Below are 21036 nucleotides of genomic sequence, written 5' to 3' on the forward strand. Positions count from 1 at the left end.
TGTCATGTTTGTGTGAAAAAGAAGCTACGATGGTAAGTGCTATGCTCTCCATAACTCTTCTCAACGACTGATACATTATATTTCTACTTATTCATTTGTTTACAGTCTGCCTCTCCACTTTAAAGCATTGGTGCTATCAAGGCAGCGACTTTTGTCTCTTCTGTTAACTGTGGTATCTCCAGAGTCTCAAAGAGTTTCTGGCACATGGTAGGTACACAATGATAACTTTTTAAATGAAGAGAATGAGATTATTTCTAAGATGTGAGAGAGGGCTACCTTTATATATATTACTCATTTCAGCTCAAATTTCAGAGTAAGTTGTATTGGCACAGTTTGAGGTCATATGAGATGGAAAAAATAATACCTACTACCATTCCAGGCACGTTACTTATGATCCTTAAATTATAAAGTATTATTTTTTCTATTTTATACATGATGAGACTGAGTCTCAAAGACTGTGTCTCATTCCCTCAGCTTGGACAGTGTCTGGATCTCAAAGACTGGTCTTCCCACCTCAGGACCAGGGCTTCCTGCCATCCCACACAGGAGAGGAGCAGATGATGGAAAGTTATCCAAATTTCTGCAGTTCTCACTTCACGTATAGGGCTGTCCAGATTCCTCCAGAGAGGTGACCGGGGTGTATAATGGTTAAGAGCCAGCTCTGTACTTGGGCACGTACAGCTTAGAGTTCTGTATTTGCTAAGTAACCTCGAGCATAAAACCTTTCTGAGCTTAGTTTCATCATCTATAAAATGGGCTAATAACAGCGACTACGTCAAGGATTTTTATGAAGACCAAATGGGATAATTTACAAAGAGAGCTTAGTTTAATGCCTGGCACGTAAAACTGCTCAATATTAGCATTAAAATGTCAAACAATCTAGACTTGTTAATTCGTTTTTCTTACATAAATATAAAGACCACACCAAGTATCCATTGGTGCTAATAAAAAGTAGACTATGAAATATTTGTAACCAAGACAGTAGGTGTGTTATCAGTTCTAAACCTGTTTAAGTTGGTAATACATTTCTGACGCTTGAAATATACTCTAAATTTGGTCTACTGTAATAAATGTATGAGTGACTCTAATTGCAATAATAATTATGGTAGTAATCACTACCAGTTATTCTCCAGCTATTTGTTAAGGTATTATACTATACCCTTTACTTGCATTATCATTAATCCTTGAATTAACCATCAAAAGAAGGCCTTATTGTTTCCATTTCTTAGATAAGGAAACCAAGGCTAAGAAGAATTAAATTGCTTTGTCCAAGAACATTTAGTTAGTAAAGCAGCAGTTCAAGCTTCAGGCTCTAAAGCCCACATTTTTCCCACTATGCCACACTGTCTCCTTGACTGTAGTTCTAGACTTGGTTTTAACAAAATTAAAGAAGCAGTAACCACCAGTTGAGTGAACTCTTACTTGATGTTTCATGCTTTTGAGAGTTATTTTTACCTTTCTTACCTCATCTGATTAGAGTATTTTTTAATCCTATTATCTTGCTTTTACCTTAAAATGCGACTTAAAATAATAATAATTAATAATAATAATAAATGTGGGGAGGGATGACTTCAACATTCTACCATATTTAAATCCTATCTGATTAACACCAAACTTTTTGTTGTCTTTAAAAAGTAATGCACAGCAGGGAAAAGACAACACAGTTGATTCAATGTCCCTTACATTACAGAAAGCATGAGAGATTTTGATGAGTGACCAGGAGGGAGGGATTTGAATGAGCTGCTGTGGGCTGCCCATTTTTACACCTGGCATAGCCTGGTCAGATGGCATTACCCATGGCAATCAATTTTCCTGTGCTTCAGTTTCTCTGCAAAGTGGGGCTTAAACTGTAAATTTCTAAAGAGCAATGACCATATCTTATTCTGCATATTCCTAGTGCCTACCACAATAAAAGTTGTTGAGCTCGACTCAGCTGGGGAGTGATACTTTCACTGGGGTGGCCGTGAATAACAAGATCTCAAAGATTACGTTGCTACGATTCTTACTCCATTTTCACAAATTAGGAAATGAGTACTAGGATTTCTCCCTGGCTCACTCCTCTGCACCTCTATACTGACTCTGTAGGCTGGTTTCAGGGATTGCAAACAACTAATAAAGAGTAATGTGCCAAACTTTACTCCTTAGTTACAAACTAATCCCACTTGGTAACCAGATGCTTCTAAAATAAGAGGAGGGACTCCAATAGGCAAACAGTGTGGTAGGGGTGCGGGGTGCCTAGGGCACCTCTGATGGGCTCGTGAAAGACGATTGTGCACATCTCTTCCCAACCCTGTGCTCAGTGACTTCACATCGGTAGCTTGAAAGCAGCACTGGTAGAAGTATTTATACCATGGAAATTAGAAAGTGCTACAAATAGCAGCTCCCACCCCTACAGCTGGTTTTTAAACGTTTACCAGCACACCGATGGAGAGGCGGTCCACTTTTGGATGATTGCTTTGCTTTGGCTTGCAGTGGAGTGGGCTTTGCCTGTCAACAGTAGCAGAGAGCCACATCACACTAAGTGATGATTTAGAGATGCTCCCAAACCATCAACCACACTCGCTGAGGCCACAGGCTCTAGAATGAAGTCATATTTAAGAAGTGATGAAGACGAAGGATTTTTTTCCCTCCACTTTTAAGGAACTTTGCTACAATAGCCATGACTATACTTATTTATGGGGAAACTATTATTGTTACAACCCATTACTACTTGTAATAAACAACTCTTCTATAAGAAACTCCACTAGTCAGTGTAAAACTCCTAACTCCTAACCATTCAGATAAAACCCATACTAGGCGTCAGCATTTAGAAGACTGTTTTTATTTATTTATTTATTTTTATCTTCTTCTTTTTCTTACATCTTTATTAGAGTATAATTGCTTTACAATGGTGTGTTAGTTTCTGCTTTATAACAAAGTGAATCTATCCTGTTCTATTGATATATATTTCTATTTTTGTGCCAGTACCATACTGTCTTGATTAATGTAGCTTTGTAGTATAGTCTGAAGTCCGGGAGCCTGATTCCTCCAGCTCTGTTTTTCATTCTCAAGACTGCTGTGGCTCTTCGGGGTCTTTTGTGTTTCCATACAAATTGTGAAATTTTTTGTTCTAGTTCTGTGAAAAATGCCATTGGTAGTTTGATAGGGATTGCACTGAATCTGTAGATTACTTTGGGTAGTAGAGTCATTTTCACAATGTTGATTCTTCCAATCCAAGAACATGGTATATCTCTCCATCTATTTGTATCATTTTTAATTTCTTTCATCAGTGTCTTATAATTTTCTCATTACAGGTCTTTTGTCTCCTTAGGTAGGTTTCTTCCTAGATATTTTATTCTTTCTCTTGCAATGGTAAATGGGAGTGTTTTCCTGATTTCACTTTCAGATTTTTCATCATTAGTGTATAGGAATGCCAGAGATTTCTGTGCATCAATTTTGTATCCTCCTACTTTACCAAATTCATTGATTAGCTCTAGTAGTTTTCTGGTAGCATCTTTAGGATTATCTATGTATAGTGACCACAGCTCAGAATAAAAGTGAGAAAAAGAGAGAGAAAGAAAGAAAGAAGGAAGGAAAGAAAGAAAGAGGATAAAAGAAAATAAAATAAGGTAAAATAAAGTTATTAAAATAAACAAATAATTATTAAGAAAAAAATTTTTTAAGTAAAAAAAAAAAAAAAACGGATGGATAGAACCCTAGGACAAATGGTGAAAGCAAAGCTATACAGACAAAATCTCTCACAGAAGCATACACATACACACACACAAAAAGAGGAAAAGTGGAAAAAAAAAATAAATCTTGCTCTCAAAGTCCACCTCCTCAATTTAGGATGATTTGTTGTCTATTCGTGTATTCCACAGATGCAGGTACATCAAGTTGATTGTGGAGATTTAGTCCGCTGCTCCTGAGGCTGCTGGGAGAGATTTCCCTTTCTCTTCTTTGTTCGCACAGCTCCCAGGGTTCAGCTTTGCATTTGGCCCCGCCTCTGCGTGTAGGTCGCCGGAGGGCGTCTGTTCTTCGCTCAGACAGGACGGGGTTAAAGGAGCCGCTGATTCGGGGGCTCTGGCTCACTAAGGCCAGGGGGAGGGAGGGGCACAGATGAGGGGCGAGCCTGCGGCGGCCTCTTGGCGTGACGTTGCATCAGCCTGAGGCCCGTCGTGCGTTCTCCCAGGGAAGTTGTCCCTGGATCCCGGGACCCTGGCAGTGGCGGGCTGCACAGGCTCCCGGGAGGGGAGGTGTGGAGAGTAACCTGTGCTCGCACACAGGCTTCTTGGTGGTGGCAGCAGCAGCCTTAGCATCTCCTGCCCATCTCTGGGGTCCGCGCTGTTGGCCATGGCTGGAGCTCCGTTAAGCAGCGCTCTTACTCGCGCACCAGGAAACAAAGGGGGAAGAAAAAGTCTTTTGCCTCTTTGGCAGGTCCAGACTTTTCCCCGGACTCCCTCCCGGCTAGGTGTGGTGCAATAATCCCTTCACGCTGTGTTCACGCTGGTAGTCCTCTCCCTGCGCTCCAACTGAAGCCCGAGCCTCAGCTCCCAGCCCCTGCCCACCCCGGCGGGTGAGCAGACAAGCCTCTTGGGTTGGTGAGTGCTGGTCGGTACCGATCCTCTGTGCGGGAATCTCTCCGCTTTGCCCTCCGCACCCCTGTTGCTGTGCTCTCCGCGGCTCCAAAGCTTCTCCCCTCCGCCACCCACAGTCTTCGCCCGCGAAGGGGCTTCTAGTATGTGGAAACCTTTCCTCCTTCACAGCTCCCTCCCACTGGTGCAGGTCCTGTCCCTATTCTTTTGTCTCTCTTTATTCTTTTTTCTTTTGCCCTACCCAGGTATGTGGGGAGTTTCTTGCCTTTTGGGAGGTCTGAGTTCTTCTGCCGGCATTCAGTAGGTGTTCTGTAGGAGTTGTTCCACGTGTAGATGTATTTCTGATGTATCTCTGGGGAGGAGGGTGATCTCCACGTCTTACTCTTCCGCCACCTTCCGCCTCTCCAGAAGACTATGTTTTTAGCTTAGACTAGTGGTTCTCAAAGTGTGGCCTTATTTATTAGAAATGCAAATTCTCGGTCTCCACCCCAGACCTATTGGATCAGAAATTCTGGAGATAAGGGAGATTTCACCAAGCCCTCCAAGTAACCCTGAACCACTAGCTTAGACATTGTCTTACCAGAGGCAGTGGCAATGAGAATCTAGTAAAAATGCTTGAGTTATGCTAAAATATTCTATCCCATCCTTCTGAAATCCTGATCCAATAAACATCCTTTAATAGATTCTCATGAAATATTCTTTTGTATATTATGTAAATATCTGATAAACTATGTATTAATAAGCAATTCTCCTGAGTGAGACTGCATTCATTTGACATTTTGCAATATATCTATCATTTGTTGAAAATTATTTCTAATACTCTACCTTAAATTCTATTAAATAGGTGAAAACCCATAGAAATTCTCTTAAGAAATATCCAGAGAAATATGTACAGTTCTGCTACATCTCTTGTTGATCAACTGGCTGTGCAAATATGAGAGGAGAGTCCATCTTGTTACTATATTGACTGAAATAAAGCACTTTAAATACACAGGTGAACATTGATTAACTAACAGAAATAGAGTCACATTTCAGGGACACAAACGAAAGGGGGGGATGGAAGGAGGAGAGAAACCTTGAAAGACATTTGACAGAGGAGGTTGTATTCTCCAGATAGCCCTGTCAAGCTGCTCTGTCAACAACAAAAAGAAGAAAACAAATAAATTGGAGGTTGTGTGAATGTCACAAGACCAGAATATAAATATGACATGGAGCGAAGTAAATACCAATAATTCGCATTCTCACAAAATGTTTTAGGGTGATACCTTCTAGCTATGCCAAAATGAAAAGGAAAAAAAAATGATATGTAGGTAAATCTCCAAGACCCAGGTCCATCCACCATTCACTTTTTATTCATAATAAGCCAATCCTCAAAAGGTACCACTGCAGGAATAACACAAAGTGTGACAAGACTCAGGACTCGTACATCTAGAAATGGATTTAACATTCAGAGAACATTTCAACTCTGCTTAACTTTCTAACTCTCAAGAGAGAATGCAGTCTTCACTCTGAGCAGTCAAAGAACATCTTTAGACAGAATGTGGAGTTTGCGACTTAGGTTTTCTCTTCTTGCTAAACAGATTGCAGAAACATGCATCCAAAAACAGGTTTAAAATTATGGGATTTTTTTTCACTAAAAAAATCTTTTCAAGCTTTTCTTATCAACATAATTATCCATCTGTACATGAACTAAATCTTCACAAGCTCTTCAGGGCTAGCTGCCCTTTCAGCACTAGTTTTCCCAGTGCCACCCAGGTCTTGTCTGGTTTTGTGTTCAGTGATACCACCTGTCTGCCCCTGGTCCAATGGGTGCCTTCTTGAAAATCTTATGTAACTGCCATTTTCCTCTTCCATGGGTCTCACCTCACCATATCCAATGGAAGCCCTGGCCCAGAATCCAAGAATGTTGTTCCAGAGAGGCCTGGCGAGTATCACCACTCATTAACAAGAGCTCCTCCTTCCCCACCCTGGGAAGCCAGAGCACCCTGTCTTCCTGGTGTGCCCACGTCCTGCCCACTCAGAAAACAAGACCCGTAGTCTCGCATGAGAAATCTGGTTTCCTCCCCGTGGCCATAAAGCCTTCAGTTTTTGGATTTTTTAAAACATCTTTATTGGCGTATAATTGCCTTACAATGGTGTGTTAGTTTCTGCTTTATAACAAAGTGAATCAGTTATACATATACATATATCCCCATACCTCCTCCCTCTTGCCTCTCCCTCCCACCCTCCCTATCCCACCCCTCTAGGTGGCCACAAAGCACTGAGCTGATCTCCCTGTGCTATGTGGCTGCTTCCCACTAGCTATCTATCTTACGTTTGGTAGTGTATATATGTCCATGCCACTCTCTTACTTTGTCCCAGCTTACCATTCTCCCTCCCCGCATCCTCAAATCCATTCTCTAGTAGGTCTGTGCCTTTATTCCTGTCTTACCCCTAGGTTCTTCATGACCTTTTTTTTTTTTCCTTAGATTCCATATATATGTGTTAGCCTACGGTATTTGTTTTTCTCTTTCTGACTTACTTCACTCTGTGTGACAGACTGTAGGTCCATCCACCTCACCACAAATATCAATTTCATTTCTTTTTATGGCTAATATTCCATTGTATATATGTGCCACATCTTCTTTATCCATTCATCCTATGGTGGACACTTAGGTTGCTTCCATGTCCTGGCTATTGTAAATAGAGCTGCAATAGACACTTTGGTACATGACTCTTTTTGAATTATGGTTTTCTCAGGGTATAGGCCCAGTAGTGGGATTGCTGGGTCGTATGGTAGTTCTATTTGTAGTTTTTTAAGGAACCTCCATACTGTTCTCCATAGTGGCTGTAACAATTTACATTCCCACCAACAGTGCAGGAGGGTTCCCTTTTCTCCACAGCCTCTCCAGCATTTATTGTTTCTAGATTTTTTGATGATAAGCCTTCAGTTTTAAGTGTTCAATAAATACTATTCTATAAAGTGCTTGCATTCTAAATTCCAATAAACCCTCTGATAAAGAAGTATTGTTCTAATATGCAAATCTGTAGGTAAGAAAATGAACTCCCCACCCCCTCCCAGAGCCGATTGAGCCCTATCAGAAGGCCAAGAAATTAAAATATGTTGGATTGGGACTTCCCTGGTAGCGCAGTGGTTAAGACTCCTTGCTCCCAGTGCAGGGGGCCCGGGTTTGATCCCTGGTCAGGGAACTAGATCCCACATGCATGCCGCAACTAAGAGTTTGCAAGCCACAACGAAGGAGCCCACCTGCCAAAACTAAGACCCGGCGCAACCAAATAAATAAATAATAAATATTAAAATAAAATATGTTGGATTGATCCAGGCTTTATAGCAAATATCCTACACTAGGACCTAGAAGTGAAACTTTCAAAAATCCAGAAGGATGATCAGTTTCATAGTATTTAGACATGTCGTGATGTACAACCAAAGTTATATGAAGTGTATTTGAGATGCTTTCTGCTCAAACTATTCAATGGTTCTTCATAACTGGGTAACTTCCTTGGCCTTTTTTTGTTTTGCCTAGACTGTTTCTGGGTGACCCAGCATTTCTGATGGTTTCCATTGCTTTAAGGGCTTATGTTCAGCTAAGATCCCTTTCATGAGTTCTAGGCCCACGTGTCTGAGATTTCAGTTCAGGTGGGCATTATCGGTTTCCATTCCCATTCTGCTCTTCCTCTTGTATCTTGTGCCTTACTAAACGTGAACTCCATCCACCTGACAGCTCAAGTCAGGTAGCTGAGCACTTTGCTTAATCCTCCCTCTCCTTCAACCCTCACACCTAATCAGTTCTTAGAGCCTTGGATTCTGTTTCCTTAACATCACTCAAACACACCTACTCTCGGTCCCTACTGCTACCTGAGCTCAGGCACTCATCATTTCTCCATAGATGGAGAACAGCCTCCCAGCTGGTCTTCCCTTCCCAATCCATTCTTCACAGCTGGAAAGACCATTCTAAAAGGCAACGTTGATCACATGATTCCCTTGCCTCAAATGTCCTAGATTGAAATAAAAGTTCCTTGTGACCTACTTCCTGCCCATCTCTACAAGCTCATCTTTGGCTTTTTCTTCTCCCATCCTCTGCACCAGAGCTCTGGGAGACCTCAATGTTTACTCTGCATTTCTCCATGCTTTTGTACCCACTAGTACTTACTCTACTCTTCCTAACATCCTTCTGCTTAATTTCTGCTTACCTTTCAAAATCCATCTTCCTCCAGGAAGTTTCTTCAAGTTGCCTTCAGGTTAATCACACCTTCAGTGTATTACAGCAGATACGGTCCTAAAATTTACATGGTACTGTAACTTCACTCTCCTCTCTTTCCCACTGAACTGAGAGCTCCTTGAAGGCTGAGACTGGATTTTCAGTGCTCGGTTCCTGGAGCTGTTAAAAGAGTCTGGCCTCAAAAAGAGTTCTGTCGACTGACTAAGTGAAATACTCTAGAGTGAGGTTATATGTTCTTGTGCAACTTCTTGCCGGAAGCCAGGCTAAATTAAGGCTTCACAGAAGTAGACACTACTGAAGTAGAAAAATTTGTTCAAGGAAGGCAGAGTCAGATTTTTAAGATACTAGTCATTTAGGCTTGATTGTTGGAATGTGTCTCTCATGAAGACAAAGGGGAGAGTTTTGGCAATTGCCAACTTCACAATAGCCTCTAGGGACAAAGACAGTTATGTAGGAGAGAGCCTGACCCTGTGCACCTGCAGACAGATGCTAACAAGTGAGCCTAGGCACGTACTTAGGGATCTAACCATCCCCACAAGCAAGTTTAGAAGCTTCCACTGGGTTTCTTGCCAATAAACAAAAAAGAAAAGGTCTTTCTTCCATTGTTTTAGTTCTTCAAATTCTTTTTTTTAAAGCATTTTAAAAATTTTACTTATTTATTTTCTTTATATTTTTGGCTGCCTCGGGTCTTAGTTGCAGCTCGAGGGGTCTTCGTTGAGACACGCGGGATCTTTTCGTTGCGGCGTGGACTCTGTTGTGGTGTGCAGGCTTCTCTCTAGTTGTGGCGGGCAGGTTTTCTCTCTCTAGTTGTGGCTCGTGGGTTCCAGAGTGCGTGGGCTCTGTAGTTTGCGGTACGTGGGCTCTCTCGTTGAGGCGCGCAAGCTCAGTAGTTGTGGTGTGCAGGCTTAGTTGCCCTGCAGGACGTGGGATCTTAGTTCCCTGACCAGGGATCAAACCCACATCCCCTGAATTGGAAGGTGGATTCTTTACCACTGGGAAGTCCCTAGCTCTGAAAATTCTTAATTTGAAAATACATAGTAAGCCATTACAGGCCTTATCAAACTTATACCTCAATTAGATATATTTTTTTAGGTATATTTTTAAAAGAGTTTTGAAAAGGAACTTCATCCCTGCCTTGGAAATATGGCCACATTGTGGGTTACACAAACAACTTCAGTGTCATTACCTCCACATCTGCCCGTGCTCTGCTGAAAAGCTGTCTCTGTGGGTCCTATCTGCTTTGTTTTCTACCCAGCCCTCTCCAGCCCACGCTGTATCTGTTGAACTAGGAATGTCATCTCTGCTTTTAACCATCAGCCTGTCCTAATGGTGGAAAACCCTGCAAACAGCCTGTACTCAAGGAAGGCTTGGCTTTTGGCTTCATAGTCCAGTGGAAACCTAAACCTGCAACTTGGGAACCAGTGAGGGCACAAGCCACTTATTGATTTTGTAATCAAGGGGAGAATAGGATAGAGGTGCTACGTTAAAATGTTGTGTTGGCTTTGTAAATAAACAGCTCTACCACCCTAGCAGGTCCGAGGTTCAAAGCTGGCCCTGGGGATAGGAGTTACGAGTATCACCAAACCAGCCATCTAATGACTTGCTGGGTGACTCTCAGCCACCCTTCCAACATTGTCTCTAGGAAAATTGTGCTTATCAGAAAATGCAATTCTGTTGCTTACGTTTTTCATCCTAAAGTAGAGCTTAGCAACTTTTTAAGGTTCCCAAAGTTGAGTGTGAATAGGTATGCTTTGATTAGAAACTCTAAATCACAGCTTAAGAAACTCCAATGCACTAAAAAGAAAATCAAATCGAGTAGGTTTTATATACCACATCTTCTTTATCCATTCATCTGTCGCTGGACACTTAGGTTGCTTCCATGTCTTGGCCATTGTAAATAGTTCTGCTATGAACATTGGGGTGCGTGTATTTTTTCGAATTAGTGTTTTCTCTGGATATATATATATATATAATGGAACATTATTCAGCCATAAAAAGGAATGAAATAATGCCATTTGCAACAACATGGATGGACCTAGAGATTATCACATTAAGTGAAGTAAGTCAGACAGAGAAAGCGAAACATCATATGATATCACTTATATGTGGACTCTTAAAAATGATATAAATGAACTTATTTACAAGCCAGAAATAGACTCACAGACATAGAAAACAAACTTATGGTTACCAGAGGGGATAGCGGGGGGTGGGGTTGTAGATAAACTAGGAGTTTGGGATTAGCAGATACACACTACTGTATATAAAGTAGGTAAACAACAAGGACCTATTGTATCACATAGGGAACTATATTCAGTGTCTTGTAATAATCTATAATGGAAAAGAACCTAAATATATATATATAAATAACCGAATCACTTTGCTGTACACCTGAAGCTAACGCAACATTGTAAATTAACTACACTTCGGTTTAAAAAATTGTTTTAAAAATTGAGTGTTTTCCCTCAAAGTTGCCATGCCTCCTGCCAGCCTTCTTTGGGTCAGTTGCAAACCCCCACCCCCACTCTTTCTATCACTGACACTCAAAAACTTGGAGATGGCTTTCTATTTCTCCCACTCCAGTGTCCTCCCATTGGTCATGCAATAGCCAAGATGTATACATTTTACTTTTACTACATCTTTCCTCTCACCTCTTTCTCTGACTTCGTCCACCACCCTCTGAGCTCTGGCTCACCTGATAGATTAATCTTGCTTAGATTAGTAAAATAAGATTCTGGTGTTCTCACCGGCAACCCACCCAACACCACTGCTCATTTTCCAGAAACGTGTCTTGAATCATGTCATTCCCCTGCTCAGAAATGGTCAAGGGAACTCCACTACTTCCTAACTCAGTTCTACATCCCCAGACTTTCCACCTACATTTTCTGCTCTATATTTTATTATTTCAACTGTAGATACACATTTGCTATTCTTTCCGCACACAGTCCTGCATCCGCCTGCGCTCGTACTGTTTCACCCAAGCTACCTGGTTTGAGGGCGGGTTCCATCATTTACTAGCTTTGTGCTTGTTTCCTCACTTATAATGTGAGGATCATAATAGCACCTACTTCATGGGGTTTTGTGCTGATTACTTGAAGAAATCCATACAAAAGGCCTTAGAAGAGCCCAAGCACAAGGTAAGTCTTCCGTAACTGGTAGTGATCATTATTATTATCATCATCCCTTTCAAGGACCATTTCAAATCCACCTCTTTAGAGAAGGCTTTTTTAATTGCCCAATTCAATGTTATTTTTTTCTTCTTTTTGTACTTCTCTGAATAGCATTTGACACAGAATGCCCTGCCGTAGAATAGTGTGTGCGCTTATCGTGGCCTGGCCTGGACCGTACAGTTACTGAGGTTGAGGAAATTTTGTTCATCATTGTATTTGCTGAAGGACCTTCTACAGCACCTGGCACATCGAAAGGACTTAATAAATACTGGCTAAATTGAAATAAATTGATTTTCCTATTTTTAAAACTCTGTTCCACAAGCTGAGAAAAAATAGCACATAAAGATAAGCAAATGAAATGAGCACCTTGATAACAAGGATGTTACCGGTGAAAGACACTGAGATTGATGTCATTAGAACGCACGGCTTTCCTCGATAACAACCTTTCCTCCCTGTTCTCCATTGCAGGTCTGCTTAGTGGCCTATCTTGGTTTGTTTATGCTTTGTGTCTCCTATCAAGTTGACGAACGGACTTGTATCCAGTTTGCCATGAAAGTAAGTTGTCCTTTTTCTTTCTCTTTTATCATCACATAGAAGGAAACACAAGTACAAAATTAAGGAGGACTTTTTAAGGGGTTGTATATCTGATTATTCTAGAAATTGCATTTTTAGACAGGCCAAAATATGTTTTAGGAGGGCATTCATCCAGACCCCAAAGGTAATGCTGATTTTTTTTTTTTTTTAAGTCTTAATTTCCATGAACTGGATTGGCACAGAGCATATGAAGTGCCCTCCAATGCCCTTAAAAGGAAAATTGAAAACTCATCAGTTCAGCAAAACACTTGGCCAGGGAAAAAGTGTCTATATCAGTGCCCACTTCCCCATCTTGGGGGGTTTTTTTTAGAATGTTTTAATAATGAAGCAGTCTAAGTGTATTTCCCTTGGTAGGTGGGATCACTGAGACAGAAAAGGTACATTGGGTGCATCCAAATGACCTGTGCCAAGAATCTGAGGGCAAAGGCAGGAGGTTGGGGTATGCTTGGTTTAGCAAGTGTGTGTGCCTTTCCTGAGTGCCGTTTTTTTTAGAGACACTGTGTTTGGTTGGAGCCAATTCAACTACACAGCATTTTCACTGCACAGTAGAATCTGCTCCAAAGGGAAACACAGACACACCCTTTCAGAGTTTAGGGAGATAAACAGCCCACTCAGAAATCAGTTGGTAGAAATCAAATTCCTACATTTTCTTTCAACTCCTGTAGCAGAGAACAAAAAGCTTTCTGTAATGTTGGTTTGGTTTTGTTTTGGTTTGGGGGTCCAGTCACATTGTTTACTTTTCTTCTATAAGAAAACATAAAAACTGGATACTCCTTTGTAAGATGTTAGTATATTCTAGTATATTGATATAAAAGCTACTGACATAAAAAAGCAATGTGCTCATATATACATACATATATATATTTAAGTCATGTCGTGAAAGAGTAATTAGTGAATAAAATATTCAAATTATTTTAACTAGCAAAAAGAAACTGGCTACACAAAATGTATGCTATGATCCTACGGAGATTAAACAAATAGCTCTTATATGCACAGAAAAAATAGTTTCTCTGAGTGGTGGGATTATACCTACATTGTGTAGTTTTTTTCTTCAATTTTGAGATGTTCTCCAATAGTTAGATGTAACTCTTCTAATTTAAAAATTTAATGGATGCTATTTTAAAAATTGATAGAGTTAGAATTTTGGTGGAGATGCCCCCCCACCCCCCTTGGAAATTTTACTTTTTCTGTCTGAGGGTGTCCCTTAAAAAGAAGGCCAGATAGAGCAGACATCAGTCCATGTTTACTTTTTTGGTAGAAGTCTGAATAAACTACAAGGCTTAGTGATGATTTTGTTTTTTAAAGCCTAGTAAGAAATGATCTGTTAAATTATGGGAATTTCATTCATTAGGTAAAAAGGGCTCTAAACTAGGTTCATCAGTTTCTGTGAAATGCCCTCATCCCCCTCTCCACCATGATCCCAGGAAACAGCAGAGGCAACAGCAACATCTTCACAGAGGCCCCTAAAGCCATCTCAACGTCTGCATTTAAAATAAGGAGCAAGGACAAAAAAAATTAAAAAATAAAAAAGTCACTGCCAATGTCAGCCAGGTTGAGAATTCACCACTAGGAAGATCTCATTAACTATCTTTTTTTTCACCTGTGACAGACATTGACAAATACAGAGGCACTTTTCTCTTCTGAATGTGACCTTTAGTGATGCTTGCTGCCAGCTCTCTAAGGTGCCCGCTATATTACCTTCAGGTCGAAAATGAGCTCCGTCAATCTCCAGGTTTTCCAAAGGCACAACAGGTTACAGCGGACTTCCCTTGTGCTCCTGACATCATGTGGGGGAGAAGGAATAAAATGCATCTTCATGAGGTGTTTCTCACTAGCAAAACCGCATTTTAGTGCTTACGTGTTGATACCCCTGGACCAAGCTTTGGTGGCGAATTTATTTCCTTCTGTTGAACGCCCAGATAGTCAGGACAAGCAATACGGGGGTGATGCCAGCGCTTTACTGCAGCCTGTGCTAGCGCGCGCGCGCGTACACACACACACACACGCGCGCGCGCGCCCCACACACTTCCCTTTTCCTTACAGACAGTGGCCACGGAGGCTTGTCTTTTCATCTCAAGCTAGCACAGTCTTCTCTGGCGGCCCTTTGGCAAGCCCTGTAAGCCGCCGGCGCCTTCCATCTTTCTCCCCGGGCCCTGCTCCCGAGTTCTGCTCCTGGGCTCGGCGGGCCATCCGGCCGCTGATTGGGCCTCCTGCCTATCCTCTGTTTTCTCGGGGCTCACCTTGATGATGTTCAGAAACGTGTCTGGTTCGTGTGCGTGCAAAAACACTCCGGGGCACATTCCCCACGAGGGCATTGCAGTCGCAATAGCCTCTGAACTTTGAAGCGGCGGCCGGGTACCAATTAGAGGCGGCAAGCGCGGGGCGTGCCCCCGGGCGCTGTGGTTACATAAGCGCCGGGGGCGCCCGCCTCCGCCCGCTGCGCAGTGCCGGCCGCCCGGACTGACACAGGCAAGACAGATGCATCCCGAGCCCCGCTGGTATCAAAATATATTTGCTGGCCTCCCCAAGGTCATCGTAAACACTCTTATTGATAGTTATGTGTGCCGTGTAGGTAAAGTAAGCCACTTGATTTTAAATTACAGATTCTGACCCAGAAGCTTGTTGCTGTCAGCTGAGTTAAAAGCCGCGAAGGAAAAAATGCTACAGCGCTGCAGATGTAGCCCACAGGCTTTGGCCGATCAAGTCTATATTTATGTCTTGAAATGGATAAGAAACTTGATTCTGTGGCTCACTCTTGCTTACTTGGCCCGATGCTTTCCTGCAGTGGGAGAGGCAGAATCACAATGTGTGAGCTAATGCACCAATGAAAATGTATTCATATTTAAAGGAGCTGAGGGGCATGGCTTTTGTTTGCGCTCTTGAGGCTTCTAGAATATTTAATATGCTCAATTAAAATTGAGTAGTCTCTGTGCTTGTGTAAATGTTCACATCCTTTCTACAGGCCAAGGATGTGTTGTTACTCTCACGTGACATAGAATAACACAAAGCCAGTATAGGGTTGATATCCTAAAAGTCCTGAGAACTGGCAGCTCTTTCCAGGTCTGCTAATGTGTTCATTTCAAGAATACTTAAATATTTAAACCAGGAAAGCCCAGTATCAATTATTTTGATCCTTAGAGTAATCTTGTGACTTAGGTGCTAGATGAAGAAACAAAGGTACCCATGGGATAGATTTAATTTGCCCAAGGTTCATAGTTATGGAGGGGAGAACTGGGATTCTAACTCAGGCTGTCTGCTCTCCAGTCCATGCCTGTAACAATCACCAGGCACTGCTGTGTACTTGGTAAAAGTCTTGGGCAAATCTTTTGCTCTTTGGGCCCAAAAGTTATCTTTTAAGAAGAGACAGGGTCTTCCCTGGTGGCGCAGTGGTTGAGAGTCCGCCTGCCACTGCAGGGAACACGGGTTCGTGCCCCTGTCTGGGAAGATCCCACATGCCGCAGAGCGGCTGGGCCCGTGAGCCATGGCCGCTGAGCCTGCACATCCGGAGCCTGTGCTCTGCAACGGGAGAGGCCACAACAGTGAGAGGCCCGCATACCGCAAAAAAAAAAAGAAGAGGAAAACTCTCATTTCAGCAAACGGATTTTTGTGATGGTTATGAGAGAATATTTTTTGCAGCTATTTGAATAATTTACAGATCGAGAATGAGGGATTATTGTCATTGTTTCAAGATAATGCCCCAGCGGATGTTCTATAAATTCTCTATCTAAGGATGAGTGTGTGGGAGAGAGTTATGACAGGACCTCCGTAGCCCCATCCACTGATGGCAATAAAGTGTATGAAGAAAACTCCAACTGGGGCCATTCTGCTAGGCAGATGACTCTCAGGTAAAAAATCATCCCTTAATTTGGGCCCTCCCTGCTGGTATAGTCACTCATGTCCCAGGCACTGGAAATGCAGCTGTCATGGGCAGGCACGCACGACACGGCCAGCACAATCTAATTTGGCCCTTGGCATCAAGAGTTTGAAGTCAGTTGTCAAGTCTGAATATTTCAAAACAACCCAGAATAATTCAAATATTCTATCCCAATGGCCCCACAAAATAAATCCATACTTTTTTAGCCCAAGAACTACTTTTTTTTTGCAGAAAATATGGCCACTGAAAATTTGGCGACAGGCAGGACCAAGGTGATGCATTCAATAGCACAGATTAAATATTTCCTCTTAAATTTTTGAAATGGTTTGTTTCACTGTGTGTTTTTCTGGTTCCCTTCCTCCAAGGGAGGCTAAATGTGTTCAGTATAAGTTATCCTTGTTATGTCCCTGAGAAAGATGTTTCCATAAACTGTTTCACAGATGAAGAAATGTGGGTTGTATTTGACAGTCCTTCGTATGATTTGAAAATGAAAAAGAGAGTGTGTGTGTAAGATATTTTTGATGAGAAGATCCGAAGAACCTCTGCACTCTTTGCTCGTGCAGCCATAGGAAGATGAAACGGCTTTAACCAGGTCCACTCTCTTCCTGTGTCCGCAGTGAAGCTTCCAAGCAAACCAGACACATGCTCAGGACACCAACACACACACACACACCAGTCAAGACAGAAAACATAAAATTTTAAGTATTCTATATTTAAGACTTGAAAACATTTGAAATTGTCCCTGTGTGCAAAATCACTCATCTGGAGGACTTATGCACACATATTTTATAATCTTGCATACATGTTTTTATTTTGAGTTGCAATTAGTTGGAGGCAGGCGGAGGGCATAATCTTTTCAGAGCAACTTTCATCTGAACTTGGACGTGACTAATCTTCCTTTGAGGAGTTCACATTCAGCAGAATTGCTCTATGAGCAACTTTTGACTATGGGAATGTAAATCTTGCACTAAGAACTGGGTTCAGTACACCAGTCCCAACAGCTGGGGACTCTGTTCCTTATCTAGGTCCTCAGTAGGTTGGGCCATTAAGAGCAAGGTTTTCAGTAGGGAAGTCCAATCACAAGATTTCTTGTTCTGTAAAATGGTTTATATTGTGGCCACGTCAATAAGCACCCACAATTTTTGATCAAAATATTTCAGGTGGGGGGCTTCCCTGGCGGTGCAGTGGTTGAGAGTCTGCCTGCCGACTCAGGGGACACGGGTTCGTGCCCCGGTCCGGGAAGATCCCACATGCCGCGGAGCGGCTGGGCCCGTGAGCCATGGCCGCTGAGCCTGTGCATCCAGAGCCTGTGCTCTGCAACGGGAGAGGCCACAACAGTGAGAGGCCCACGTACCGTAAAAAAAAAAAAATTTCAGGTGTAGGGTAAGTGTCTGAGCTGTTCAGGGATTCCATGGTTCTTTAGTAGCAGAGTTAGAACTTTAACCAGACTTTTCCATTCCAAGGCTAACACATAAGCCAATGGTGTTCAGAACTTTGGTGGCTGAGGGACCACTTACAGTTTATTTTTATGCTCAGAAACTACATGGTTATAGGTGGACTTGGGATGAGACTTATAGGTGATCAAGTCACCCACCTTCTGGAACCATAATTTTTTTCCCCCCAGCAACCTCTCACTGGGGATCCTGGCCTTCCTGGACACAGTTTGGCAACCACTCCATTGAATATAGTCTTTTTCATTAACCCATGTTGCTAGTTGACCAATCATGGCCAATTTTGGCCAACACAGTGTTTACATTGAAGAAATTTGTTCTCTACTTTCTAGTCTTGTTTCAGTCTTTATATCAGCAGTTGTTAAGGTCAAAACAAGCACAGTATGCCTTTCAGGGATGGCTCTTGTGTTTGGGAGTCATCTAAGCTGCCTGCTACATCCATATACAAACATCCCCAAATCAAGCTAATATTATTGGCTCAATTCATGAAAAACACCCGACATCTGTACGACAAATGAAAATACGATCAGAGTTTTTCAGATTGTGATCAGATTGCTCACTAACAGTCCATAACGAGCCGTTGCCATGTCTCGGGTACCATGTTTCTGAGGAGAGACAGCCCCTCCATCAGGGAATGGAGGGAGAGAAGGAATCTTGGGAGAGAACAAGAAGAGCTTTTCTTTATTAGCTTTGCCAATAGTCATCCAACGTTCTCTATAACTGGAAAGGTTTTCTTCTGCTTTCTTGCAGCTCTTGTACTTTCTGCTGAGTGCCCTTGGCCTGACGGTCTGTGTGCTGGCCGTGGCGTTCGCCGCTCACCACTATGCACAACTCACACAGCTTACCTGTGGAACCACGCTCGACTCCTGCCAGTGCAAACTGCCCTCCTCCGAGCCCCTCAGCAGGACCTTTGTGTACCGGGATGTGACTGACTGTACCAGCATCACTGGCACTTTCAAGCTGTTCTTACTCATCCAGATGATTCTGAACTTGCTCTGCGGCCTTGTGTGCTTGTTGGCCTGCTTTGTGATGTGGAAACACAGGTACCAGGTCTTTTACGTGGGTGTCAGGGTGTGTTCCCTGACAACTTCCGAAGGTCAGCAGCAAAAGGTCTAACATTCTTGTTCAAAGGTGGGAGAGCAAACAGCACCCTAACTAGCTGAGATTTTTTTTTTTAAAGGAAAAAAAGAGAAAGAAAATGAAGAAACAATGAAATTTGACAATAACTAATATTCACTGTTCTAAATGAATATTTTTATATTTTTCAGGAAATGAAAGAGCATTTCTTCAGGTTTCCATAGTATTTTTTTTTTTTAATTCTTAAGATCTAAACTGACTTTGGGATATTAAAAGAACACGGTACAGGGGAAGAATGGTAGAGTTCTATCTTTAAAGTCTGGAGTCTATTCCTAATACTCATGTTACCTATTACTGATATAATCTTCTTTCCTGTTAGTCCAGTTCGATTTGGACAGTTTCAGACCCACTTGCTAAATTTTGTAGGATCTTCCTCCAGGCCTTTCCCCGCTCCCGCCGTGATCCTCACTATGACTCCGAGAAAAGCAGGGGGCAGGAGGAGGGGGAAAGCTGAGCAGCCAGTGTGTCTTTCTCTATTTTCCCTGGTAGAGATTGTCTTCAAGGCATCAAACAGCTTAAAAGAGCAGAGTAGAAAAGGAAGAGACTTTGCAAAAGGCTAAATAATTACAAACACCTGGGTTGGGGCCCCTGGCCTTTTTCCTCTGCTCCCCTATTTTGGAACTGTAAATAGATCACTTAGTGAATGCTTTGGGTGATTGCTTCGCAGTAATTGAAAGCTGGTGGTAGTTGTATTCTTAATGATATAGAAGGTTTAAAAATAATTACATTATGCTTCTATTCTGTCATCTAAAACAAATCATTAAAACTAATTTCTAGCTAATGGTTAATTATAATTATGCTCAGAAATCTATTTAATGAGCCCTGGCTGTACTTACGTGGCACTGTCGGTATTTGGAGAAATTACTATCACAAGAGAGAAGACTTAAAGATTCTTTCTTCTGAAAGCCAAGCTTTACAAGGGAGAAAAAAAAAATTTTTTTTTTATTAATAGCTCAGGTTAAAAATACTCATTTAAATGAAAATGAGAGCATTTGTAATGGGAAATGTTTATACAAATAGCACATTTGTGATACGTTGTAAAATATCTCTCTTGGCAGCTAAGTACTTTTGACGAAGGTTGAGTAATGCTGAGGTGCCCCATTCATGAAATTATATTTGATATGTAATCTTATTATTGATTTGTATGCACAGTCAACTAGAGCCTTAAACTAATGTTTTCTGAGGTCATTATTTGAGCATTTGGCCATTGGCTTGGAGGGTAATTTTTGGTTTTGTTTTGAAGTGACTGCGACTTAAAAGAGCACAACTACTCTATGGTGGGAGACTTTTCTCTCGAGTTATTGTTATCATTGAATTTGGAACAATATCAATGTTTTAAGGAAGGAGCTCAGAATGCAAATTCATGTAGCATAAATGTTACCCAAAACTTTCTCTATTAGTATGCTCTGTTGAAAGCAGAAATTCAAGATAATTGAGCTTAATTTGCTTATCCACATTGCCTATTGATATATTTTACTAATCATTAAACCCTACTCTAAAAAAATCATTTCCTTGTTTGCCTTAAGAGGTATATGAATAATTCCATCGATTGTGACAATAGTGTCGATTATTACATGATATGAATATCCAAATAAAAAGGGAAATGTTAAGTTAGTTGGAGGATTGTAAATATATTTTATGCCCTCCAGATAAAACACCTGATTAACAGATGTTAAAACCTTTTTATGTATTGACTTGCTTTAAAAATGGCCTTCCTCGGGCTTCCCTGGTGGCACAGTGGTTGAGAGTCTGCCTGCTGATGCAGGGGACACGGGTTCGTGCCCCGGTCCGGGAAGATCCCACATGCCGCGGAGCGGCTGGGCCCGTGAGCCATGGCCGCTGAGCCTGCGCGTCTGGAGCCTGTGCTCTGCAACGGGAGAGGCCACAACAGTGAGAGGCCCGCATACCGCAAAAAAAAAAAAAAAAAAAAAAAAGGCCTTCCTACACACTAGCTCAGGCCAAAAATGCACATCAGGGGCTTAATGGATGATTCTGGAGCAGCGGTTTAATACACAAAAA

General features: G+C 41.9%; 1 protein-coding gene across 3 annotated transcripts in view; it reads left to right on the top strand.

Moving 5' to 3' along the window:
* The window catches only part of SSPN (sarcospan), a 125166-nt gene extending 104539 nt beyond the window's left edge, over window positions 1–20627 (top strand). For 2 of the 3 annotated variants that reach the window (XM_024733439.1, XM_024733437.1), the window contains exons 2-3: window positions 12430–12516; window positions 18631–20627. In XM_024733439.1, coding sequence (XP_024589207.1) covers window positions 12460–12516; window positions 18631–18996 — 423 coding nt within the window. In that variant the 5' untranslated portion in view covers window positions 12430–12459 and the 3' untranslated portion in view covers window positions 18997–20627. Of the gene's footprint in view, window positions 1–128; window positions 208–12429; window positions 12517–18630 lie in introns of those variants that run through there. The other variant, XM_024733438.1, reaches the window with a different exon arrangement.
* Window positions 20628–21036: the final 409 nt, after the last annotated feature.

This window comes from Neophocaena asiaeorientalis, unplaced genomic scaffold, assembly GCF_003031525.2.
Source record: "Neophocaena asiaeorientalis asiaeorientalis breed wild unplaced genomic scaffold, Neophocaena_asiaeorientalis_V1.1 scaffold150, whole genome shotgun sequence".
Classification (NCBI taxonomy): domain Eukaryota; kingdom Metazoa; phylum Chordata; class Mammalia; order Artiodactyla; family Phocoenidae; genus Neophocaena; species Neophocaena asiaeorientalis.